At 37.3% G+C, this 26,866-nt stretch overlaps 1 protein-coding gene across 3 annotated transcripts; it reads left to right on the top strand.

Moving 5' to 3' along the window:
• On the top strand, positions 1-26,837 carry col17a1a (collagen, type XVII, alpha 1a). 3 transcript variants are annotated; one of them, XM_047151314.2, is made up of 54 exons: positions 1-155; positions 2,950-3,023; positions 3,401-3,448; positions 4,147-4,296; positions 5,483-5,938; positions 6,171-6,218; positions 6,694-6,741; positions 6,882-6,929; positions 7,182-7,316; positions 7,909-8,004; positions 8,463-8,531; positions 8,956-9,030; positions 10,380-10,433; positions 10,518-10,682; positions 12,765-12,845; positions 12,926-12,967; positions 13,474-13,605; positions 13,780-14,049; positions 14,141-14,191; positions 14,296-14,322; positions 14,998-15,024; positions 15,109-15,171; positions 15,664-15,768; positions 16,711-16,773; positions 16,999-17,088; positions 17,172-17,207; positions 17,291-17,326; positions 17,423-17,485; positions 17,745-17,780; positions 17,862-17,933; positions 18,054-18,080; positions 18,262-18,297; positions 18,432-18,467; positions 18,592-18,675; positions 18,764-18,799; positions 19,206-19,289; positions 19,380-19,451; positions 19,544-19,594; positions 19,776-19,838; positions 19,934-19,993; positions 20,463-20,504; positions 20,617-20,697; positions 20,825-20,872; positions 20,973-21,092; positions 21,307-21,411; positions 21,523-21,633; positions 21,957-22,052; positions 22,163-22,306; positions 22,952-23,092; positions 23,699-23,800; positions 24,530-24,664; positions 24,833-24,910; positions 25,713-25,793; positions 25,892-26,837. In XM_047151314.2, the coding sequence occupies exons 2-54, from the start codon at positions 2,960-2,962 to the stop codon at positions 25,939-25,941; spliced, it is 4,533 nt and encodes a 1,510-aa protein (XP_047007270.1). In that variant the 5' UTR covers positions 1-155; positions 2,950-2,959; the 3' UTR covers positions 25,942-26,837. The 3 variants fall into 3 exon arrangements, with proteins under 3 accessions (XP_047007270.1, XP_053532001.1, XP_053531999.1); XM_053676026.1 differs by lacking the exon at positions 1-155 and adding an exon at positions 2,470-2,576 and having other exon boundaries at positions 6,697-6,741; XM_053676024.1 differs by lacking the exon at positions 1-155 and adding an exon at positions 2,470-2,576.
• Positions 26,838-26,866: the final 29 nt, after the last annotated feature.

Raw genomic sequence — 26,866 nt, 5'->3', positions numbered from 1 at the left:
CTCTCTGCAGTAAGGTTCCACATACCTGGGCTCTGTGTCACCGTGTCCGACCAGAACCATGTTGCGAGTATAATATGCGTGTTTGGTGCTGACAGTTCATACGCACCAGCGTGTGAGAACACAGCGTGAGACATTTCACCAGTCAGAGGCAACAGGTGAGTCTTTCAGCACTCCATAGGCTACTTTTTTCTTTAGTGTTTAATTTGTTTTAAAGGTTTACAATGATGATATAATGTAACAATGCAATAATTATATAATGTAATAATGTTATATATAATGTTATACATTTATAAATAAATACACACACACACACACACATACATACATATATAAAACTCTAACATGCGTGCAATAGAACTTAAGTGAGCTTAGCCTAAATAAAATTACTTAATAAGTCAAATAATAATAATAATAATAATTAAAAAACTATATTAATTACTTAATTTATTTATTTTGCAATGCTGCAGAAATATCAAGTCCAAGCAGGGCTTTAGATAGGCTCCATTTGTTATTACTCTTACTTATGATTGTCCTTGTACATTTTAAATTATGACACATTTAATATTGCCATGATAACATTCTACTATCATATTTTTGAATAAATTCTTCTATTGTGCTTATAAGAATTATTTATAGGTTCATGGGCCAAGGACCCTTTTAACTAATAAATTCATTGACCCAATTTCATTAATTTCATAAATATTATTTAAATGTGTACAATAATACAGTCAATTTATTACATCTATTAATTAGATTTATAGGCATACTCGGTTTTGAGCTGTTAAGGTTTGGATTAAATCGAATCAATTCAAGTGGCCAGTCAAACAGACTAATAACTGAAAATAATGGCTTGTGATTTGCACTACTGTAACTACATTAGAAAATCCCCGTGGGTTCTTCAGACCTCACTTTGTGAACCAATGATCTAAAGAAACTTTTCTGGCACCTTTTATTTTTTCTGGCACCTTTATGGGTGTTAATTCAAGACTAGGGATTTTACTGTGTAGGTACTCTAACAATAGCCTAGACTATACTCTAGGCCCTGGAGTATATATAAAATTTGTTGTTGTAAGGTTTTCAGCACCATATTTAATCATTTAATGGAGTTTTCATTATAATATTATGATATAAAAGTGGTGAGATTGGAATTTTGTGATAATATGTAATTATTTAGGCATACTTTTAGGGGGGAAAGACTTAATTTAGCAAGGATTCCACTTGGGGAAACCCTTAAATGATCTATGTTGAACCTCACGCTTTGGTCAAATTGGTAAAATATAGAACTTTTAAGTGTTTTTTTCTTGTTGTTGTCCCTATTGGGGAAACTTTAAATGGGAATCCCTATCAAAAAGGGATCACAGATTATAGACTAAAACCCAAAGCACCTTTCAAATACCTCTTTTTTTGCTTTTGAGCATGTACAACCAAGAGTTTCCCATTCAGAAAAAAGCTACAAGTAGAAAAGCTCTAGAAAGTTAAACTATTAACCATCCAAACAATTCAGAAGACTTAAGAGAATGCCATTTTTTCCACAATATATTAGTAAGGAAAAGTGTGATTAGTTGCAATAAGGTGTAAGGTGTAATATTTGCCAGCTATCAATACTGGCCTAGGATGACTAATCTGTGTGCCAAAGTGAAGCTGAGTAGCAATTTACACAACGTTTACACAACAGTAGAGATTTATGTTAGGATTCACTACATTACTGTTATTTGTGGTCATGAGACATTAATCACTGCTATTGTGCTGTTGTATGATGATATTAGTAACAATTTCAAAGGCTGTGGAACATCACATAATAACTAGCCTTGGGATACACAGGTGTGCGCATACACACACACACACACACACACACACACACACACACACACACACACACACACACACACACAGTTGTAATGTCTGGAAATGTGCAGTGATAATTCTATTTATATGCTTTCTGAGTTATTAGGATTAGGTAGAGTAATGTGCTCAACATGAAGGGTTCTGAGAGAAAGGCATTTAAGGAAAGAACAAGACAAGAATGAGACGTTCCAAAACTGCATTTTGTGATTTATAGGGAATGCAAAAGGTACATTTGCACACCCTTTGATGGGATTACCCTAACCCCTCCACCCCCACCCCCCCACACACACACATTTGTGATTCTCCGTCTTTCCTTTGCAGTGACAAATTTTTTTAAATGAAATTACCACCTGAACAAAGACATAAATATTTAAGAATAGGTTTGCAGTTTTAAAAATAAAAACTTTTTTTTCTGTGACAAAAATGTATTCTGTTTTAGAGTTTGTTGTTTGAGTTTATTGAGTGGAATATCTAGTTTAAACTGAGTTTAGACCTTATAAAAAAAAAAAGATTAAAAAAAAAGAGCATTCATGTATAAGTTTTCATAGAGATGCTGCCTTGAGGAGAGAAATCATGTTGAAACCTGCAGTATTGAAACGCATATCAAGGACGATTGATGCCATAGCTAAAATTTCTTCATAGGGTGTGTTAGGCTTTTATTTCTTTACTTATCAAGTGTAACTCCGGTAGGGCAGAGCTCTCCAGGATGGAGTTTGGCTCTACTGAGAGTGGTAAGTGTATACTTATAAACTACATCGATTATTAAAGTGACTTTGTACATGTGCTATGTGATTTATTATTACTTTACTAAGCATAGTGTAGTGTAGGGTTGAGCATTTGCAAAAACGTTAGCAAATTTGTTTAGTGCTATATTAAAACGGAATTTAAAACAATATTTCGGAGGAACCATTATATCAGTAAATAGTACAAACATTTATTACATAACATTTATTTATTTTCTTTTTACTCTATGGTGCATAAACTTCATAATTCTGTCTCACATTTTTTTTTCTCCTAAATTCCACCACCTGCATCTAAATCAAATCCAAACTGTTCAAAAAACATTTCCCCGATCATATTCTCTCTTGTTTTGCTTTTAAATAGTGAACATGGAATGGACAATTTAATCACAACCAAGATTGTGAATGCAGAGGGAGTATCGGGTGTTTCAGGGAAAGGTAAGGGAAAAAACAAGGTTTAATTGTTTATATATAAAGAGCTTTTTACCATAAATTGATATGAACAGTGTACATGCTCTCATACTGTAAGAACCATAGAACTAGCTTATAACATCTTATAACTGTGTAGTCTTTCACTGTAACAAAAGGAGGATTTTGAAGATGTTTCCTTCAAGTTGGAATTCAATATTTCAATAATATAAGGGTTTTTTTTGTTTGTTTGTTGTTGTTTTTTTTTTATGAGTGCTTATTCCTCTAAATAAGCTAGGTGCCATTTTTGTTGTTTTGTTTTGTTTTGTTCCCTTTTTTTTTTTTTTACTGTTCATAATCACTAGGCAAAATCCATTTTGGTTAATAACTTGTATTATCCTACACAATTACAGAGAGTGTGACCACCACAACCAGACTGACATCCCTTCCTCCAAGTGAGTGTAAAGTATTAATAAAAAATCTTTATCTCTAAGGCTGTCTTCTTACACTGTTTTCACCACACTGTCATAAGATTTATCTCACTGGCTGCCCTGCGGGAATTTCTGTCTTTATCATATGTGCTGTTACAATACTTTAATAGCTTTAAAGTGTCAAAATGACTGTAGAGTGGGAATAAAACTGAAAAGAAAAGTTAAGATAAATTTTTTTTAACATGTTTTTGACTGAAATTGAATTTATAAGCACTCAAATATTTCTTAAATATCATTTCATTTTTCATGTCCAAACTACTCAATTTGTACATAAAAGCTGATGTAACAGTTTTACTTTATTACTCCTTCTACTAGCAAACTACCAAATTAGCGTGCTAACTAGTAGTTAGCAAGCCAAGGAAACTGAATGTTTTTTCTTCACTGTATTTGTTAGTTAGCAAACCAGCTAGTTTGGATACAAGCTTATTAGATAGTCAAATGATTCTTTACGTACAGCGTTTCGCAAACTTTTTAGTCCAAGGCTGATTGTAAGGATCCAGTTCTGTGTGTTTATTAGGGTGAGCTGATGAACGTGTGTGTAACAGTGTTGCACGTTTTAGAAAGTAGCTTGTTCATACCACAGGCCATTTCAACATGTTATTCTGTGTATGTGTGTGTGTGTGTGTGTGTGTGTTTGTGTGCGTGTGTGTGTAAAACTCCAGAGGGCAGTAGTTCAGTGAGCACACAGCGGGTGCTCACATCTACCTCTAGCTCTAGTTCAGGCTCTAGCTCTGCTGTGGAGAGGAGGATCATCACTCAGAGCATCGGAGGAGGAGGAGGAGGAGGAGGAAGCAGCAGTAATGTCATATCCTGTAAGCACCACTTCACTCGATAACATCAAGTTATTGAAATTAAATAATTAAACACGGTTGTTTAATCAACCAATCATGTGACAGCCGCACAATGCATAAAATCATACTGATTTTAGCAGGTCAAGAGCTTGAGTTAAATTTCACATGAAAAAGCTGAGGTGGATGGGCTACAACAGCAGAAGACCACACCGGGTTTATATATATATATATATATATATATATATATATATATATATATATATATATATATATATATATATATATATATATATATATATGTGTGCGTGTGTGTGTGTGTGTGTGTGTGTGTGTGTGTATGTATATATAATGTCAATTTCCACAGCAAAGCAAATCTTTCATACAGCTCTATGTTTACCCAGTTTGCTCATTTAGTAGTTAAAAGGGAAGGAAAAATGAATGAATGCATCATGCATCCATCTATTTTCCAGACCGTTTATCCTACACAGGGTCACGGGGAGCCTGGAGCCTATCCTAGGGGACTTGGGGCACAGGGCGGGGGACACCCTGGACAGGGTGCCAACCCATTATTGGACACAATCACACACACATATTCACACACTACAGACAATTTGGAAATGCCAATCGGCCTACAACGCACGTCTTAGGACTTGCAGAGTATCCGGAGGAAACCCATGTAGCATGGGGAGAATATCCAAGCTCCATGCACACAGGACCGGAGGTGGGATTCACACTCCAACCCTAGACGTGCACAGCAGACGTGCTAACCACTAAGCCACTGTGCCACCATCAATGAATCAATGAAAAATAAAATAAAAAAGACACTCAACAGCAGACATAAATTTCAGCTGATTCATTTATAGATACAAAATAAACAGAACTGACTTCTCCCACAAATTTCTGTGCAGGGATTATTTTTCAGTGCACTATTATGTCCTGGATTGTAGCCTGGATTGGCAAGTGTGCAAGGATGCACCAGTGATTTAGACAAATGAGCAGTACGCTTTCATTATACTGTATGTAATCAACTGTTCAGTATATTCATGAGATTTTAGTCTTTGTAACATAACATCCCTAACGAGACAAGTAGTATAATATTTTAACTCTTTAAAGACTTGTTCAACATCAGTAACCCCAGTGACGGTCCTTCCATAAATTGACTTGATTATATTTGTCTGTTTTTGTGTTTGTCCGTCATCATCTTCAGTAGGTGGCTCAAGTAGCAGTGCGGTGCAAGTTGTGACTGGTGGTGTGAGTGGTGGCTCATCTGTGACTTCATCTTCTCTGGGAACATCTTCAAGTGGAGCTGCTGGAGGTTTGGGGGCTTCTGGCATAACCTCCTCCATCATTGCAGTCGGAGATTCTTCAGGAGGAGGCAGTGGTTCTGCAAGCACTTTTGAGTCCCGCTCATCTTCTCAGTTTCTGTCCAGCTCTTCTGGGGACTTAGGGAGCCGTTCAGTTGGTACGATGAATCTGTCAGGGGGTGGGGCTTACTCATCAACCATGTCTTCTGGAGGAGGAGTTTCATCTACTGTTATATCAATGGGAGGTGGCTCTACAAAATACACCTCCTCTGCCACAACAAGTGCCATGAAGAATGCTAGCTACTCACCGGTCACACAGAGGAGAAGCAGCCTGACCCTGCGCACTGCAGGATATGAAGGTGACTTACAGCTTGTGACCTTTAACCTTTAAATTTTGGACTTTATTGTACTGGATAAAACTATCCATTGTGAGAGTGAGAGACATCATTGTGATTAAATGTGCATCAACTTCATCATAATTTTATACAAGCAAAAATGTAGCCTATATATAATGTATTTAACTCTATTGTTTAATTATACTGCATATTTATCTTTTTAAGTCTTTTAACTATTAACTATTTTTTTTATTAGGAAGCTCCAGTGGCAACTCCTCCCCTGAATATACTAGGAAAGAGTATGGTCAGTGTGTCTTCATACTTAACAACAATAATAACAACAACAACAACAACAACAACAACAACAACAACAACAACAACAATCATCATCATCATCATCATCATCATCATCATCATCATCATCATCATCATCATCATCATCATCATCATCATAATCATAATAATAACTTTAAAAAATAATAATAATACATTTGTTTTAAACATTCTAAGCAAATATTTAAACATTGATAAGTTTTTTTTCCAAACAAAGAAGTACATAAGTGAACAAATAAGTGAAGTGTAAATAATAAGTAAATACATATTCAAAATAGTTCAAAAACTACAACTACAATAATAATAATAATAATAATAATAATAATAATAATAATAATACTTTTAAAGCATTTTAATATGTAAAAAATAATGTGACAATTCATAGACTAGATTAGTGCCGATTCATTTTTTGTTCTTTTTTTTTCTTTTTTTTTCTTTTTCTACAGCAGCAGCAGCAGCAAGTGCAGCCACCAGAGGACGCACCCAGACAAGAGGTAAAAAACTTGTTATATAACTGTTTATAACTATATGCAACTGTAGTTGTAGAATTGAAAGTTAATAATCAATGAATAATGAATAATGTGAAAGTAACGAAAGTAATAAATAAATCATTTGAATCTTCTCATATTTTCAGAGAGTGAAATCAGAGCCAGACTGCAGAGTGCCTCTCCATCCACTAGATGTCAGTATATGCCTTGTAAAGAAGTTTTAAATGTTTTGATTATGCTAACCACATTTCACATAATAGTTATATATATATATATATATATATATATATATATATATATATATATATATATATATATATATATATATATATATAAATTTTATATCAATTACTTCATAAGAAAAGCTGTCACCAGTAACGTCACCTCCTTGACCTAAACTTTACTAAACACATTACTGCAACTAATCCTGATGACATTATAATTAGGGACTGAGCTGGATGATGTGAAGAAACTTCTTAAAGGAAGTCGCTCCAGTAGCAGCAGTCCTCCACGCTCTCCCACCAATACACTACCCATACCTAAAAAAGCAAGTGTGGACACACGCATAGAGAGCCACTCAGGTAACACACACGCACACACACACACACACACACACACACACACACACACACACACACACACACACACACACACACACACACACACTTTGGTAGATTCAAAGATCAGCATTGCACTGAAAATGAACTAGTGAGCAGAGAAAGAAAACCATACATTAATTCAATAAATAAATTGACTTCTAAATTCAACGTTCAGTTATTGTTAGCTATTATTTTTGTTTCATACCAGATTAACTGAGCAAAAGGATTGTTTGCTCATATCATATCCATATCCATATCATAACTCACATCTGTAATGTTAGAGTTTTGCTGGTAATGTATAACATTTACATTCACTAACATGTACGGTTTAATTCTCAGTGTTTTTCATTCGTATACATATTAACATATTATTGGCATGCCACACCCATAATGCAGATGATAAACTATATACAGTACCTATAACACATTAAACACATCTTAATTTGTGTTCTTGCTGATCACTTGATCAGATATTGATATTAAGCATGTGCAATGAGACTTTCACTCAATACATCAACATGAGTTCCTATGTCACATCTGTAACTTTTGACTTGTCTCTAATATATTTTTTCAGGTTATGACAGCTCTATCCTGGAGTCTGCATATAGTGGATATGGCTATCACACCAACCCCAACAACCTTAGCCCCCACTCCACACTACAGCACAATGGTGAGAGTGTGTAGCTGTGATGATGAACATGTGTATTTGTGTGTTTACTGAATTTCTTAAATGAAAGGTGTATGTTTGGTTGTTGTTGTTTTTTTGATGCGAAGACATTTTACTTTTTTCTCTAACACTTAACAATAACAGTACATGAATAATCATGCACTAATACCTGAATTAATGCTTACTTAAATATGAATGAATGATTAATTAAGGCATGTACTAATCATGAACTAATGAAGAGCTAACCTTAACTACAATGTGAGTCTTGTGAATTCATGCGTGAATTAAATGGGCATAATTTCAAGTTGTTTATATAATTTGCAACACTGTTGTTGTTTTTTTGTGTGTTTTTTATTTTATTTTTATTTTTTAAACTTTTCGTTCCATAGTAAGTGTTTATTTGTGCTGCTGTATTCTGAAGGTTTTGTGTTCATTTTGTGTTCACTTATTGGTGTTTGTAGTGGGCCTGCAGAACAACCTGACCTTGAACTCCTCAGCCATGAGCAGTGGCCTTTCTGCTGGACATGCAGGTATCTGTGAGAAACATATTTTTTAATATCAGCCACACATTTAATAGTTTTACACTAAATACTAGCACTAAATTCACTGGAATGGACAAAATACTAAATGTAGACTAAGTAGATTATGTAGACTAAACGTGTCATGGGTTATTGGGTCATCATTTGTTATGCAATAAGCCCTGAGACTTTAAATACTTTAGATATAGATGTGATGCTTTATTATAACTGAGTAATTATGATTCATTAAACTTTCTGGAATGATCCAAATACCTTGTGTAAGGAGAAAAAGATGTGTGCTCAATCAGAGAACAGAGAAACTTTACTCATGATGAATAATTTACATGATTCATACTGCTGAATTCATACTGAATGAATTTATTAATAATTGTTGCTTATTCATAAACATTCACAATGTTGTTTTTGTCATTTTCAGTGTATGGGATGCAGAATAATTTGGCCAGTGGTGGCGGTGTGGCAGTTACTGCAAATGGGATCAGTGTTGCTCCAGGTGAGTAAAAAGTAAAACACTAATATTACTCATAAGCATAACTTACATGTGTTACATTGCATTTCAGTCTTTTTTCTACGTGCTTAGTTGAGAGCCATTTAAAGATTTTAGTTATTAGTTTTCTTTGGAAGCTTAAGATCTAATTTCCCTTCAAGGGAAGGACTTGGGGATTAATAGAAACACTCAAAGGTTTATTTAGTGTCATTAGTTAGGTCTTTTTGATCATTAGTGAAGTATTTAAAGTCAATGAGGATTTATTATAGAAAAATTGAAGGGTAACTTTAATGGTAACCTTATCCCATTGATTACTAACTAATCACTAAAACTAGCTACCAATCTACACTCTTCCATTTGAATGGTTGTATGAACTATGTTCAGAAAGGGGTAATATGGAAACAACAAGAAATGTTTGAATAGGCTGTGGAGAATGAAAAATATAGCAACAAAACATGATAACAAAATGTGGGAGTAAAAGCCAGGCTGTGACTGCTGTTACTGAGTGGTAATACTAGTAGTACTCTTCTATTACTCTCTATTCTAATATCATTTTTATTATTATTGTTATTATAAATAGTAGTAATAGTAGAAGTAGCAGTCGTAGATGCTTAGTGGTTAGTACATTTGAATCCCATCTCTGCCCTGGATGCGCAATGTTCTCCCTGTGCTTCAGGGGTTTCCTCCAGGTACTCCAGTTTCCTCCCCCACTCCAAAGACATGCATTGTAGGCTGATTGACATTCTCAAACTGTGTGTGAATGGGTGTGTGATTGTGCCCTGCCATACCGTCCAGGGTGTCGTCGTCCCCCCTCCCCTCCCCCGTTGTGCCCTGAATTCCCTGGGATAGGCTCCAGGCTCTCCTGCAACCCTGTATAGGATAATCTGTACAGAAAGTGGATGGCTAGATAGTAGTAGCAGTATATCAAAAGTCTTGATATAAAGTCTAAATGAACAATGTGTAGAAGCATATGCACAGTGTATGCTTCTTAATACCCATCATAGCCCAAAAAAGTTTTCAATCTAGAATCCTTAAGTGGTCTTTGGGAAATGACAATGCATCATTATACAGGATTTATGTTTTATGGGATTCAATAAGGAAATTAGATTTTTAAAAGTAGGAAAAGGCACAAGTAGCCTCCGTGTGCAACAACCCTAACATTAACAACTACCTAAAGTTGGACAATTCAGTCGTTTAATAAATCTTTAATATATCTTTAAGATGTTTAAGATATAGTCACTAGGTTAAAAAAAAGAATACCAGAATACCATTAGTCAAAGTTATTACTATAATTTGTTTGAAATATTTAGTGCTGACTAACTATGTTGGTCTGTATGTCTCTTGCCTTTTTGCAGTATATGGAGTGCATAAGAACATTGTTAGCACTACAGCTTCCACAACTGCTGCAGGTAAAAGAAGATATTTTTCAAGAATGCAAAGTAACTAAAATGAAATCACTTTCTGCCTACTCATCCTCTTTCATTCATTTTTAGCTGTCCCCAGCACCTCTGTCACCAGTGATGACGTGTTTGTTAAGGATTACAAGTTCATGCTGCTGGAGAAAGAAAACGTTCAAGCGAAGAAAGAAAGCGAGAGGCTGATTAAGTCAAAAGACACGGGCAAAACATTCACTTCCACCACTTCCACTGGTGGACTATGTAAGGAGCAAACAATATAGATATTATTATACTACCTCTGTGCATCCCTTTGCAAATTGCATACTAGATCTGAGCTGAATATTGGGGGTAAATATTCATTATATTTTGGGGTAAATATCCAATTTATCCTAATATTCAAAGAAGAAAATTCGACATTGAGATGCTGTTCTCACCCACATACAGTAAGGAACTTGGGGCTCAGGTTGAACCTTGAGAAAAGTATGTTTTCTCCAGTTAAGAGAACAACTTTGCTTGGGGTTATATGGGATTCTACTGCTACAGTGAGGGTGTATCTATCCCCAACACATGTAGGGTCAATCCTATCAACCTTTAGCAAGATAAAGTTAGGTCTGGGCATCCCCTCGAGATTGTTGGGGCTTATGGGAGCAGCAGCCAATGTCATACTGTTGAGCCTATTGCACATGAGACCATTTCAGTGGTGGCTGAAAAGACGAAACACCTGAGAGTAATCATGAGCGGTGATGCCTACATGCGCTGAGAATCTGGAGGTGTCCCCGGTTTCTAACCTCAGATCACAGTCTAGGGGCATCTCTTTATTGTAAGACGGTATTGACAGATGGCTCCCTCATGGGCTAGGGCGTAGTCTTAGATGGCCTTGCAGCTCATCATCAGTCTCTGGAACGGCCCTCATCTAGAGTGGCATATGGGGCGGTTGTGGCTCAGGTGGTAGAGCAGGTTGTCCTGGCCCACATAACTCCACTTGCTGAAGTGTCCTTAAGCAAGACACTGAATCCCAAGTTGCTCCCAATGGCAAGCTAGTGCCTTGCATGGTACCTCTGTTGCCATCGGTGTGTATGTGTGTGTGTGTGTGTGTGTGTGTGAGAATGGGTGAATGAGAAACAGTGTAAAGTGCTCTGTAGGTCTGCTAAGGTTAAAAAGCACTATATAAGTGCAGACTATTTACCATTTGCATATAAATTGCCTAGAAATGTGGGTCGTATTCCTAGCACTGAAATTCTTACTTCCTCAGTTGAGAGGTCACCATGTGTTAGTTGTGACAGACAATACAGCAGTGGTCTCATATGTCAACCACCAGGGAGGGTTACGTTCGCACCCCCTGTTCTGGCAGGCACAACTAATTCTTCTCTGGGCGGAGGGGAAGCTTTTGTCAGTGAGTGCAATGTACATTCTGGGCAACCGGATGTGGGGGGCAGACATCTTCTCGAGGCAGGGACTGAGGCCCAGGGATTGGAGGCTCCATCCACAAGTGGTGGAGTCCATATGGCGGAGGTTCAGCCAAGTGGATGTGGATGTGTTTGCCTCCGAAGAGAAAGCACACTGCCCACTGTGGTTTGCCCTTACACCTCCTGCACCATTAGGGCTGGATGCCATGGCACACATGTGGGCGAGATCACGTCTGTATGCCTTTCCCCTGATCGCTCTGCTCCCACAAGTTCTAATGAGAGTTCGCCAAGACCGTCTACGTCTGCTGCTAATAGCACCTTATTGGCCAGCATGAATATGGTTACATTATGGATATGGAGATAATATTTTTGCTAGATGCCACTCCCTGGGAGATTCCCATTCGCAGGGATCTATTGTCTCAAGCCAGAGGGTTGATTTATCACCCTCGACCGGAACTATGGAAACTATGGGCCTTGCTCCTGAGGAGCACCAGCTCATAGATTCTGGTCTCTCAACCGAGGTTGTATAGACGATGTTAAACACTAGAACACCATCCATGAGAAAATTGTAGTTGTTCAAGTAGCAACTTTTTGTCTCGTGGCATGAGCAACGTCAGTTAGACCCAGAAAACTGCATAATAGCTACAGTTCTGGAGTTCTTACAGGGACGTTTCTCAGCAGGGTTGGCTCCTTCTACAATTAGGGTCTATGTGGCTGCCATTTTGGCCAGCCACGCCCCTATTGATGGAGCCTGTGGGGCAACATCCTCTAACATCGAGGTTTATGTGTGGTGCCAGTCAGCTGAGGCCTATCTGCAGACCATGCATTCCTTCCTGGGACCTTTCTGTGTTCCTGGAAGGTCTGTTAGGCACCCCATTTGAGCCTTTAGAGTCAGCCTCAGAGAAGCTTCTGACTACATTTTCCATTTCTATCATAGCAGCCACATTTTCAGATGACTCGCTGAAAAGGGAAAAAAAGATGTTCTCTGGAACCACAGAAACAGCCACAGTGGCAAATGGTCAGTACGTCATTATATGTTTCTCTACAAAATCCATTTAACATTGACTTCACAAGATAAATTAACTTTTGCTTTTACAGGTGTCAAAGTTGTTTCTACAAAGGACAAAGCCACATATGCAGGTATATGATTCACATCAGCTGCCAAGTTATATTTTTAGACATGTTAGACCCTGACCAAGATAAAGCAGTTACTGAAAGTGAGTGAGTGAGAATATTAATAGTAAAAAGTACATTTTCCCTTTTGTTATATATAGGAAGCATGGGGGATGCAAACTTATGCACTCAGCCGTGTACATGTTGCAAAAATGTATTAATTGTGTTAACTGTAACATAAGACAATAATATAGCCTTATGTTACAGTTTAACAAAATGAGTAACATTTTAGTAACATACACAGCTGAGTGCCAAGGTTTTCACCCCTCTTCCCACAATGATTCTGACTTCTGTACCACTTCATGTACATATGTGCCACATGCTTTTGGTTCCATTATTTTACAGATTGTCTGCGTTATAACAATAAGAATTAATAGTTTAAAATTGATCATTTAAAAGATCAACAGAATTTTTAGCACTATATGCAGGTAATTAGAGATAATTAATTAGCATTTATTCTTGTGTTACTGTAGAGATTCGGAAAGATGAATCTGGAGGAGGTGGGATGGGATTCTGCTCCTGCTGTACGTGGTGGAAATGGCTGCTTGGATTGCTGTTGGGACTGCTCTTGCTGCTGGGTCTTCTCTGTGGACTCATCGCTCTGGGTAAGACAGTTTAGCAAAAGAAGTTTTCTGAAAAAAAATTCAGGCTTCTAGATGTTCATGGCTTGAGTGGCAATGACAGTCAGTAACCTGTTTTGATTCAGTGTGTGTGTGTGTGTGTGTGTGTGTGTGTGTGTGTGTGTGTGTGTGTGTGTGTGTGTGTGTGTGTGGCTCCAGCTGAGGAAGTAAAGAGCCTAAAGGCTCGTGTGGAACGTCTGGAAGCCGGTGGGAACACCATAGCCTCTGCTCACACTAGCCGCCTATCAGCACCATCCTCAGTTAACATTTTAGATCCACTGGATTCTGTACAATATGAACGCACCCACATAGCACGAACAGAAAACAATATACAACTAGGACCTGACTCAGTGCAGCCTGACCCAGCCACACTGCAGAGGACCATAAAACAACTCGTTCAGTCTGAATTACAGTCAGAGAGCGTCAGAGGTACCAGGATTAATATGGCCATCTATTTGCATATTTGATAGATATTCACAAGTAATTTATTACAATTTATAAGTGTTTATTGTCCATGTAGCTACACTGGCATATTCACTGAAAGGAGAGAGAGGGGAGCCTGGGCTCAAAGGTCAGACTCCTTTCATATTGAAATAACTTTCAAATTGAGACATCATGAAAATAGGTTGGAAAAAAAAACACTGCAAACTAAATATGTTCCATTTTTTTTCTCAGGTGATCAGGGAGCTCCTGGGATTAAAGGTAGGGTTTTAATCCAATTTATCAATGTTTAATAATTCTTCATAGCAATTTTGTTAGGTTTTTGGTCTTTTTAAAAACTGTTGGATATCTGTCATTTGACTTTGCAGAAATAATAATTAAAAAAAAAACTATTGAAAACTAAATATTTTATTTTCAAAATTTAAATAAAGGTCTAGCAACATGTCCCAAAATTTCAGCACACCCTCAGAATCAAGTTCCAACTAGTCACCTAACTAGTAGCGCTCATAATCCTTCTTATACACACGGAAATAACCTTGTTCTTGTAATCCATATTTTTACTTGTTTGTTGCACAATTCAGAAAACATGAAATACATGTTATTAATCTGTAATGTATCCTATTTAAACCATTTGTGTTCAATGGCACTTGGAAGAAAAATACTGGAAATCAGGCTCCACCCAAGTTGATGGCTTTAGATTATTAGGTAGAATGTTGTATTGGATGCTTCTTGTTGGGTTACAGTTTAAAAAGAAAACAAGGTATTCTATTATTTTTACTGGGCTGACAAGATTAAAATAATTGTATGTTGTTTTTGTGCATATCTAGTCATTTTACTACAGTAGATTAAGTTTAAAATTGATTATGGCAGTACTGCAAGTACTGTATATTAATGTTTGATCACACTATGGTTATATTTGAACAAATTGTTTTTCAGGTGATTCAGGATTTCCTGGAGTTCCAGGTAAGATAACTGTCATTTCCACTTACACAAACATTATTTTTTTCAAAACATATAAATAGAGATAAATGCCTTTCCATCCATCAGGTCCTCCTGGTTCTGCTGGTCATCCAGGACAAGAAGGTACAAGAGGACCTAAAGGAAGTGCTGGTAAGGAGCAGCTAACACAGATTTGCTAAATAAAATTGCACAATAATTCAATCTGAGACCAAACCTTTTTTTTTGTACGTTGGTAGTTCATCATGCTTGTGGCCAATAACAGAGATAAAAGATTCTCGTTCTTCTCTGATCCTCAGGCCTTAATGAATTTTCCTGCCTCTAAAAAAGTTATGATATTTGACACAACCTTTTATGTGCAGGTGGGGAAATGGTTGAAAAATAATGTAAAATAATATTGAAATTATTTAATATATTATTAACCAATAATAAATGTCAGATTTCACCTCCCCTTGCCCTGTTCTTACAAGCAACCCACAAGGCCTGTTTCACTCAGAAATATGTCATTTTGTAAAATGCTTTTGGACATTTTTTCTTTTTCTTTTTTTGTTCAGTGTAGGAACTTTGCCAAAACATACAAACAGTAATAAAGATTGGAAGTAATTCAGGGTTAAGGCAGATGTACTATAATTTTGTTGCAATCAGGTGAGCCAGGACATGATGGCCCACCTGGACAGAGAGGCCGTGAGGGGCCAACAGGACCCAGAGGAGAACCAGGCCCTCCTGGAGTTGGTGAGAAAGGAGAAAAAGGTAAGAGCATTACAACTTAGTAGAATTGATTCCACCCATGTTGAGTTCAGCAAGGATGTCTTGGTCTATTACAATTTTACTGACAAACTGATGATTTGGCTTTGCAATTTAAAAACACTTGAGCTACTGGAGAAGAGATTAAAGGTTAAAACAAGGACTGTGACGGATCATGAAGACAATCCTGTCCTTTCCATTGCATTCCATCGTATCGCATCCCATCCCATCCAATTCCAGCCCATCCCATGCAATCCTGTCCCATCCATTCCTTTCCTATCCTCTCCTGTCCTACAGTTAAATTTGCATTTATGGTACTGGACAGATGCCCTTATCCAGCGCGACTTACATTTTTCTCCTTTATACAACTGAGCAGTTCAGGGTTAAGGGCTTTATTCAAGGGCCCAGCAGAAGCAGCTTGCTAGTGTTGGGATTTGAACTCACAACCTTCCAATCAGTAGTCCAATGCCGTAACCACTGAGCTTCCACCGCCCAAAACCTGGGCTTGTCCGGGATTCTATCCTATCCTATCTTATCTTATCTATCATATCCTCTCCTATCCTATCCTATCCTATCCTATACTATATTATACTATACTATACTTATTATACTATATACCCATCCCATATCATCCTAATCCTACATCCTATTTACTCCTACATTCATCTTTGTAACAACTCAATCTTTTGGCTAAACAATTTTATTTACCAAGGTTTCGCCATCACTACTTTTATCTTTGTGCATCTTCTGTCGTGGCTACTACACAAGAGATCCTACATGTGTTAACAAAAGACCTTACAGCTGTTTTTGTTTTCATGGTACCTCAGTATTATCACCTCTCTGTCACTCCTCCCTAGTGACTATAATACAGTACAGATCTGTTTAAATTAACTACAAATTTGTAAGAGGTGTGGAGGTCATGTGGCTTATGTTTCTTTGTTGCTCCAGGAACATCTGGAGATCCTGGACCTCCTGGGCCTGCAGGACCACCTGGACTTATGGGACTCAGAGGTACAGCCATCAAGCTTGAAAATATTGATTGATAATGAGCTCAGTGTGAGAGTATGGTTTTGTTTTTTTTGTTTTTTGCAAAAACCTGGCTTGTTTCTTTTTACTTAGTGGAAACAGTCCTTGGGTCACTGTTACCTTAAGAACTGTAACATTTGATTGTATTCTGCTCATATGTAAGAATCCTGTATGAAAAAATATACATTTGAATTCATCTACATTGAACAGGTGAAGTGGGTGCTCTAGGTACTGCGGGTCTTCCAGGGGCTCCTGGTCCTCAAGGCTTCCGAGGGGATCCTGGTGATCCTGGACCGAAAGGTGTCTATGAGTTTTGGACATACAAAAAGATTTTCTATGTTTTGTAAAATTTTTTCTAGGCTTTTCATCTTTTCTTTTTACAGGAGAGAGAGGACCTGCAGGACCTCCTGGAGCTAAAGGTTAATCCAAAGCTGATTAACAGATTTTAAAGGTTTAGTCAAGCAATGTTCCCACATAATAACTCTATTGTCCCCCACAACAGGTGATCAAGGGGAGAAAGGGCCCCGTGGTGTTACTGGTAGGTAAAATGGGCTTCAATTGAAAAGAGCAAATCACTGGAAATTGTGTATATCATGCTTTGGTCATAGTATTATTTTATAATCTACTTTTTCAGGAGAACCAGGGCAGCCAGGACCTATCGGTCCATCAGGAGAGAAAGGACCCAAAGGATCAGCAGGTAGGTCCTAGGAGAAATATACAGCTGACAGTGTATGTGATAAGAAAATTTATCAACACCTTCTGATACAATCAGAATTGAAAATTTAACAGCATTTTAATTTAGGCGTTTACTGAACACATTTTTAGAACACAGGATCTAGGCATATTCCATGTTATAAAATAAATCATGATATTGTTTTATAGTTTTCGTACCGTGACTATAGCACTAACTTGACAGTATTTATTTTTCCTCATTATCAACATCCTTAATTTCACAGGTGCTCCTGGATCAGATGGTGTGAAGGGAAATCGTGGTATGTTCAAGATCCATGAATATCTTAGAACTTTTTTTGCCTGAATTGCCAATATCATACATTCTTCCACTTAAATTTAAGGGGACCAAGGACCAACTGGGTTGCCAGGTCCACGTGGACCAGCTGGACCTCCAGGAGACGCAGGCGTGCCAGGTACTTCTATCAGCTTGGTTAGCAAGCTTGGTCAGCTTGGTTAGCTTCTATCAGCATTAACTATTTTAAAAATCATGCTTATGTTGGTACTGATTGACTAATTTGTGTCCATATTATCAGGATCTCCAGGCCTTCAGGGGCCACCAGGTAGGTTTTACTTTATAATTACATATTTTATAATTAATTAAGTAGTTAAACGTTTCATAAAGTAAAAAGTTAAAAGCAAATCATATATTTTGACCACTTCAAAAGTGCAGGATCTGGTATGTTGCCAGCAATTTCGGAACAAAAATCTGAGAGATATTTTTACTTTGACTCTTGTTTGTAGGTTTGCCAGGAACACCGGGTCAGCCTGGATCTAAAGGTATCATCCATGTATATTTTCTGCACTACATAATACTTTTGCACTGTGTTAGTAGAGTAGAGTAATGTGAAATGTCAGCACTCTAGTGCCATGCCTTGAAAAAGTCCCTTGCATATTCATTGCTTTTTTTTCAGGTGAAGCAGGTGAACCTGGAAGAGTTGTCACTGCAGGTGAGAACTTCTCCAGCGTTGATTCTCCACCATTTAACCTTAATTGAGGTTTAATTATTACCTAGTGATTATCTATTGTTAATCAGATAACTATTTCATCAATTCTTTCTCTCCTTCTCTGCAGGCTCTGCTTCCAACACTGTGGGTATTCCTGGACCCCCTGGACCTGCTGGACCTGCTGGGCCTGCCGGAGCTCCTGGACTGTCAGGTAAGGGCTTTTACAAATTTATTTCTAATTCCATAACTAATTCAAGATTGTTTGAAAAAATATTATGAAAAAAATTATTTCTTCTCAGGTCCCATTGGCCCTGCTGGTCTTCCTGGCCCAGCTGGTAAGATGTTTTCATCCATTTAATCAACTGGAATTTAGTCCATAAAAGTGTTGAGTTTACTAACAGTGATAGATAAATAGTCCTGTTGTATGGTTAAATATATTGACGTTCTTTTAAAAGTTCAAATGTTTCAGTACTCTAAAGTGCCAGTTGCAGTGATTATTATTGACCTCAATCATAATGCAATCAATAATAAAACACAAGATCATTGCACTGGTGTTTGTTAGTATGGCAAATTATTTTTTACCCTCAACACAAACAGTACACTGATAAAGAGCATAAGAAGAGCAACTGTGAAGAAACAGGAAAATAAATTGGCTGATGTCCAATCAAACTAGCATTACGCCAAAGTTATACCAGTCGTTTACATGGTTTCTTTGCACTGACATGCAAGTTGTTCTTACAGGACCCAAGGGAGAAAGGGGTGAAAAGGGTGATGATGGTGAACCTGGCATTTCTGCAAAATCTGTTGAAAGAGTCAGGTTTGAGCGTAAGGCATCACTTTTCTCAATTATGTACTAATTCTATGCTAGAAATATTTCAAAATCATTTAAAAACTAATTTCAATCTGACTGAATAGCTGCTGCTGGTCTACCTGGTCCTCCTGGCCCCTCTGGACCCCCTGGACCCCCTGGAGAACCAGGGAAACCTGGTAAATTTGTCTTTTTTATATTATACATATAGTATATTATATATTATATATATTATAAATTAACATATTGTAATTTAATTACATTTTTGCAGGTGAGGGCAAAACTGGCCTACCAGGATCCCCAGGTCCACGTGGAGAGCCAGGCAAGTTACAAATTGATTTAACAATGATCATTTTACAGCTCAGCCTTGAGTACAGTTCAGTGTTAGAGTAGCAGTGTAGAGTGGCTTGGGTTAATTTTCCCTTTTTCCCCCCTTATGGACTGTACCTTCATTTTCTAATTTATTTTTCTTACTGATGTTTGTTACATTTTTTTATTCTCAGGTATTGGTCTCCCTGGTCCACCTGGTGACAAAGGTGAACCAGGACGCTTTGTACCCACCTCAGGTAAATGAGTTGTTCTTATACTGTGCATGATGTTGCATTTGACCTTAATCTAGGGCCAAATAGTACACTGATGTACATTTCTATCATTCTAACAGAAACCTTTTTTGCTGGACCTCCTGGGCCTCCTGGAACTCCTGGATCTCCTGGACCTCAAGGTAAAATATAGCTTCCAAAATCTATTAACCTTTGCACTATATACATAAATATACCTCTGAATCAGTGTGACTCATGCCCATGTTTTGAACACAAAAAGTTAAATTACAGAAATTTTTCATATATATATATATATATATATATATATATATATATATATATATATATATATATATATATATATATATATATATATATATATAATTCTGACTTTTTTTGTTATATATAGACTTTGTTGTAAACTGGAATAAATAAGAAGCTTGTAATATTTATTTTTGTCAGTATTTTATTGATTTTTATTAGTTTTTTTATGCCTATTATTTTCTTAGTTTTATATACTTAGAAATAAGAAAATAGAATCTATAAATTGTGGATTATACAATTCATATAAAAACTATGAATTGGGAATTATACTGTGTATAACTTTTTATTATGTATAAATTCCATTTTGTACTTTTGTTCCTGTTATAGGCGAGCCAGGTCATCCTGGACTACCAGGAGAACCCGGACTTGGTAAGCGATCTAACATCTACATTTCCAACTTGTATGCAACCAGATGCACTGTATTAACTTGTGAAGATATTAGTAATACTTAAAAAAAAAATTCCCTTCTATTTTAAACAAGGTTTTCCAGGGCCTGTAGGCCCAAGTGGACCCCCAGGTCCTGAAGGCTTACCAGGCCCTCAAGGACCACCAGGTTCAAAAGGTAAAATGAAGGCCATGTCATATAAAACTTGGCGTAGAATTAATCACATGCTAGCCAAAAGTTTTTATGCCCACATGTAATAGATCTTCAGATAAGTCATCACTGTTCTATAATTTACTGGTTGTAGGTGATGCTGGTGTCCCAGGGGCCCCTGGCATCCCAGGATATTCTAATGGTAGGTTGGAATTACTGTGCTGAATACATGAAGCTATATTTGAACTCTTACTTGGTTGATATACTATTTACGGTGTATCTCTCTGCATCTCAATTATAAGGTGCAGGCAGAAGTTCACCTGGACCACCAGGTCCACCTGGACCTCCAGGGCCTCCTGGACCTTATGGTGATGCCTCTGGCTCTCCTGACATTGCTCAGCAGCTTAGTGACCTTATTAGAAGTGAGCATCTTTAGTCATTTGTTTGCTGTTTTCTGCCAATACATCTTTATATTAGTTGTTCTGTTGGGGTCATAACCTATTTGCTTAGTTTTGATCATTTCTGATTGGAGAAATTTCTATAATCAGCAGTTTTATGTCTAGATTTGTTAACTATGTGCCTTTTAATCATTGAATAATATCAGGTACTGATCTTGGATTGCTTTATTTGTTGAAGGTGATGGCATTAGGCAATACTTCGTTGGTCCTCCTGGGCTTCCTGGACCACCTGGAAGTGTATCTGATGCTGATTTGGCTAATCGTGTAATCAGTTACATCAAAAGTGAGCCTTTATAATCGATCATTCAGTAAATTATATCATTCTAGAGTAGACTTTTATGAAGTATGTTTAGTCTGTCACACAATTATAAGCCTTCTTTTCGGTGTGATGCAGGAGAAGAGGTGAGGCAGTATCTGGTTGGTCCTCCAGGACCACCCGGAGCGCCAGGTATTCCAGGCCTCAACCCTCAGGAAGTAGCTGGAAGAGTCCTCAATCTTATGAATGGTAGGTTTTCTTAACTAAAATGTAGTAGAGCATATTTAAGTACTACATACAAGTGTGTCAAGAAAGTGAAGTAAAGAAAGAATAAAGAATCCAAGGATTTTTCTTATGCCTTGCACAATGTTAGTATCACCTTATATCGATCTTATTGCATTTTTTCCCCAAAATTGTTAACAAAAATTACTTGTGAACATAGCTTGTTTTTATTTGCTTCTAAATTTCTTTCCATTTTGTACCTTAACAACATGTTCAAATATAAATACAAAAATCTACACACGTACACTTAAAAAAAATAACATTTCCTCTATTTCTGTGCCTGTTTTCAGAGCAGGGTATGCTGACGCAATCCGGACCCCCAGGCCCACCTGGCCCTCCAGGACTTCCTGGAGCAACCTACAGTAATCTCCCACTTCTCCTACAAAGTAAGAGCCCATTAGTATTATTCATCCTCAGAAATTGTACATTTTGCCCAATATAAACCTTGGTCTATAAATACATCAAACTAAGTTTGACAAACTATTCTTCTTTAAAGACTCAGAGTACAGAAGTCTGATTGGGCTACCGGGACCTCCAGGCCCTCCTGGGTCTCCTGGCATCCCAGGACCTCATGGACCCCCAGGCCCTGTTCCTTTCACAGGCACATTTGGCCTGGAGGATATTCAGAAATACTTAGAGAGTAAGCAATATTTTTGTTAAAAATTGGGTTTCCTGACAAACATTAGTCATTATGTTCTGTGTACTACTTCCTGTTGCCCGGGCTATTCAATATAAACCATAATGGTCATTATGACCTGAACAAACAATAGAAAGGCATATTACTAGACTAAGGTAACTACGGTCAAATTTCCCCACTGACACTAAAGGCTCATCTTACTATAGGAGTTATTTAGTGTTTAGTATCCAGGCCAGTTATACAATACATTTACATTTACATTTATGGTATTTGGCAGACATCCTTATCCAGAGCAACTTACAAAAGTCTACTATGTAGATCTCTATCAAAACTAAATCCTTGTGCTAGTTCACTAAGCCAGGCACTTAGAGTACCATCAGTCTAAAAACTTTGTTGAAGAGGTTGGTACAGTATGAAAAATTTTTGAGAAAGACGAGTGGTAATTTAAGTGATTGCTGACGATGTCTAAAATGCTTTTAATTTCTCTGTGTAAGAAATACTGAATAAATAAAAAAAATTTCATTACCATTCAGAGTCATCAAGTGCAGTCCACACTAGGCCTAATCTGTATTCAGGAAACATAATTTCATGGACTTTGCAGGAAATTGAAATGGAATTTCATAATTTATAATTTCACTTTACTTGCAGATGTTGGTTTTAAAGGACCACCTGGACCACCGGGGCCTCCTGGACCTCAGGGCTCTCCTGGAATCACAGGAAGCCTGGTGTCATATGCTGAGAATGCACACCAAGAGCCAATCCGTGCTGAACTGCAAGAATATCTAAAGAGTGAGTATGCAGAGTATACCTGAATAATCTGGAAAAGAGCAGGGACTCAATGGTTAGTTGTCTGTCCTCAGATAGGCAAACAGAAATTGCTGAAACAATGCCAACAGTTTGTTTGGTCTTGAAGAATTTTAACGCATCTGACATTGTGACCTTAGTGTGATACGGTATCCTTGATTTATACTTAACCCTAATAGAACTTTATAATATTTTGGACATGCTGTGGGTGTACTAGTTGCTTCTTGGTGCTAGAACACTGGATTCCAATACTATAGTATTCTCAGTTATCAATCACAAACAGTTAAATCTCAAGCTGTAGAACATAACTCACTGTCGGTCTCAGTGTCAGTCAAAACACTGCCATCTTCCACATACACAGGCTCTCAGAAACCATCCCTATCAACCAGAGAGAACAGCCAATTTTGATCTCTTGGACCCCTGGCCAAAGATGGCTATGGCATAGTTGGGAATCTAACTTGCGATTTCCCAAGGATAGGGTGAATGTTTTTTCTATTGCACCACACAGGAGCCCTAGCCCTAACCCTAACCCTGAATCTAATTTAAGTTGCCTCAACAGCTTCCTTACTTTGCCATAATTGTTTCTTGCAGGTGGCAGGGTGTTCCGTGAAGAGCCAAGCTATAGCTTTACAAAGCCTATTGAGAGTTTGGACTATCCCACTATTGCAGAACAAGTAGTGAACTACATCAAGTGTAAGTTACAAAAAATTGTCAATGGGCTAAGTGTGTTTCCATAGGAGACAAATAGGCCAGTTTTAGTTCTTGGGTTGCAGTTCCAGGAAGCATTTTGGTTTCTTGCTTTAGAGTGTTATATTTTTGCCACATGCCAAAATGATGTAATGTCATGCATTTTATGCCACTTCTGTTATTGCATTTAATGGTCATAGTTATGGCTTAGTATGCAGTATCCACCTCACAGCTCCACTCTAGGGGCCAGTTTGATCCTGAGCTTGGGTAGGCAGATAGTGGCTACAGATATTGTTGCCCTAGTGAGTGAAGGAGTGTTTGAATGTGTGTTGCATGATGCTCTGTGAAGGACTGGTGTCCCATCGGGTGTATTTCCATCACATACCCAGTGTTCCTGGGATAGCCTCCAGATCCACCGTGACCCTGCCTGGGATAAAGCACTTACTGAGAATGAATGAATAAATGGTCATAGTGTGGTAGAAGTGCTAAATAGGAAGTTGTTCAGGTTCTACAGAATGTATTCCCCATTCAGGATAGTTCCAGTGCTCCACACTTCCACAAATGTTTCTCTAGTTTTGGTTAAAATGCTCATATGAGAGTCATGATTAATCGTGTAAAAAACGATCATATCTTTGTCTTTAGTCTTTGTATACATCTCTTCATTATGGATGTTGAGCTGTTAATGGTGCTACATAGCCAATACCTCTAAATAATTTGTATCTGGGTTTTTTCCAGCTCGTGGTTTGTTGTTGCGGGATCTCAAAGATATCCAAGGGCCGCCGGGTCCTCCTGGACCACCTGGACGTCCTGGAATTAGCCATTCATACAGTACTTATAACAACATGACTGAGATATTTAAAATTATTAGAGGTTGGGAATAAATGATTTTTTACCATTAATAACCCTTTATGATACAAAACTTGGTGTGAACTGTAACCAATTTATGCTGTATATGCTACTCCAAAGTATATACTGTCAAAGTACATACTTGATCATTTGTTCTGCAACCTAAACGACCCACTTGTGTCACTTTTCTAGACCATGGCATGGTTGGACCACCAGGAAAACCTGGGCAGAAAGGAGAAATAGGATATACTGGTCCCAGAGGACCAAGAGGTTAGTAATTTAACAAGTTCACAAGTTAATAATTTAGGTTGAGCTCAAGAATTAAGGTTCTGTGATTGGACCAAAGGTCCAGGGGGCTGTGAGTTCAATTCCTTTTACCTTCAATTGCTTAGCTATTTCCTTGGATTGGATTCTGCCTCCCTTGCTTGTACTAAAGCTACTTACATTTGGTACATTCATACAGTTTCGAGTGCATGAATGTGCCAAATGGTTATGATAAATGGAAAGAACCGATTTTAGATATGTATATAGTGGAAGTGTAATGCAACTGGCTCCATGCTCCCGATGACCCTGTGTAGGATAAGTGGTACAGAAAATGGATGGTTCTATTTCCCAAAAATCAAAACAAACTAGTAGCCTAATTAAAATCATCGCAACCCTGACCCAGCAATTACTAAGGATGCTGTAAACGCATTGCTCAGTGCTGCACAATCATATTGATGAACATTGTATGAAATAAAATGTATGAAATTGAAGACTGTTTTACGACTATTTTGTTGTGTCCTGCAGGATCCTAGTCCTGATACACACCTCTAATCTCAACCAGATGCCCTGTGAACCTTTCACAAAACAAAACTAGCAAAATAAATAAATAAATAGTACTCCTCCTATTTATATCCGTATTTGTATACATTTTTAATACATTACCTGTGCATTCTGAATAATGTTACTGTGTGCAGTTACATCCTGAATATACACAATTTAAATAATGTTTCAAGGTACATTATTGTGGACATTTTTTCTATTGTTCTGTACCAATTTGCTGAACCGCTGTATTAATTGGCATATTCAGGTCCTAGAGGTGAGCAAGGCATCCCTGGTCTACCAGGACTTCCTGGCAATGATGGACCAAGAGGACAAAAAGGAGAAAAAGGTATAGCCTGAATATGTATGGCATATTTTTCATAAAGCACTGTTCAACGATGTAATGAAATTAATTGTTGATAAGACATATTTATTTATTTTCTTCAGGAGAAGATGCCTACATAAATCACAGAGGAAAGAGAAGTACAGGTGTTTAGCCTGACACAGATTTTTTCCCCCCATAAATTTAATAATTTTTGTAGCTTTTTGTCGTTTGCAACTTTTAGTAATAGCCAAACCATAGGATTGGGAAGTCCATGACAAAACCATACTTGCAGAAATGCAGAAATGAAAGTACACACATGATTGTGGTGACTTGCTGACAGTCAGGATGTCAAACTTCTCGACATGACAAAATGTATGTACATATATCATTCGTTTTGTAATCCTACGATAGAAACGTGTAGTCAAAGTTAGGCTCAAATGTAGTATTTCATCAGATTTCTTAATCAGGTTTACTTTTTTTTACTATGAATTTTTATAGAACTATTTTTTAACTACAACCTTTTAACATTTTTGTTTGGTCTTGTTTGTACTTTCACATAGAAAAGCTCTGACATTGGAGTCTAGTGTCCTTATATTTTCATATTTGTATTCCATGTATTGTGAACAGATTCATACTTTTATTTTAACATAATTTACTTAATTTACTAATTATGCTAATGAACTAGAGAGTAAAGATCATAAGAGAACATATTTCATAAATATGCATCTTGGAGGGCATTGAGGTTTTTTTTTTTATTTTTTATTTTTTTTTTATTTTTTTTTTGTAATTGATGTGAATACTAATGCCAAAATGTGGCAGTTGCAGCTCAGCAGTAAAGGCTCTATACTAGTGACCAGACGTTTGTGATTTCAGATTACAAAACTGCCAGAGATCCACCATTGCATCCTTATGTAAGGCCTTTAACCCTTAAATGCTCTGCTTTATGCTTGGAAAGTGACTTTGGATGAAAGTGACTGTTGAATTAATAGATGAAAATGGTTTTCTATATGAAAGTGAAAAATAAAGTTTTTTTTTGTTGATTTTTTTTTCAATAACACACAAAAACCACATGTTTTGAACGTGAGCTTAGTACAACA

The sequence above is a fragment of the Ictalurus punctatus genome, chromosome 26, assembly GCF_001660625.3.
Source record: "Ictalurus punctatus breed USDA103 chromosome 26, Coco_2.0, whole genome shotgun sequence".
Lineage (NCBI taxonomy): Eukaryota > Metazoa > Chordata > Actinopteri > Siluriformes > Ictaluridae > Ictalurus > Ictalurus punctatus.
Note: the sequence above shows the minus strand (reverse complement) of the source record. Positions and strands in the feature narration are given on the sequence as shown.

Coding starts and splice junctions, on each gene's coding strand:
- col17a1a (XM_047151314.2), top strand. CDS start 2,960: ATGGACAATTTAATCACAACCAAGATTGTGAATGCAGAGGGAGTATCG. Junction 4,297..5,482: donor CAGCAGTAATGTCATATCCT/GTAAGCACCACT, acceptor CATCATCTTCAG/TAGGTGGCTCAAGTAGCAGT. Junction 25,794..25,891: donor AGGACAAAAAGGAGAAAAAG/GTATAGCCTGAA, acceptor TATTTTCTTCAG/GAGAAGATGCCTACATAAAT.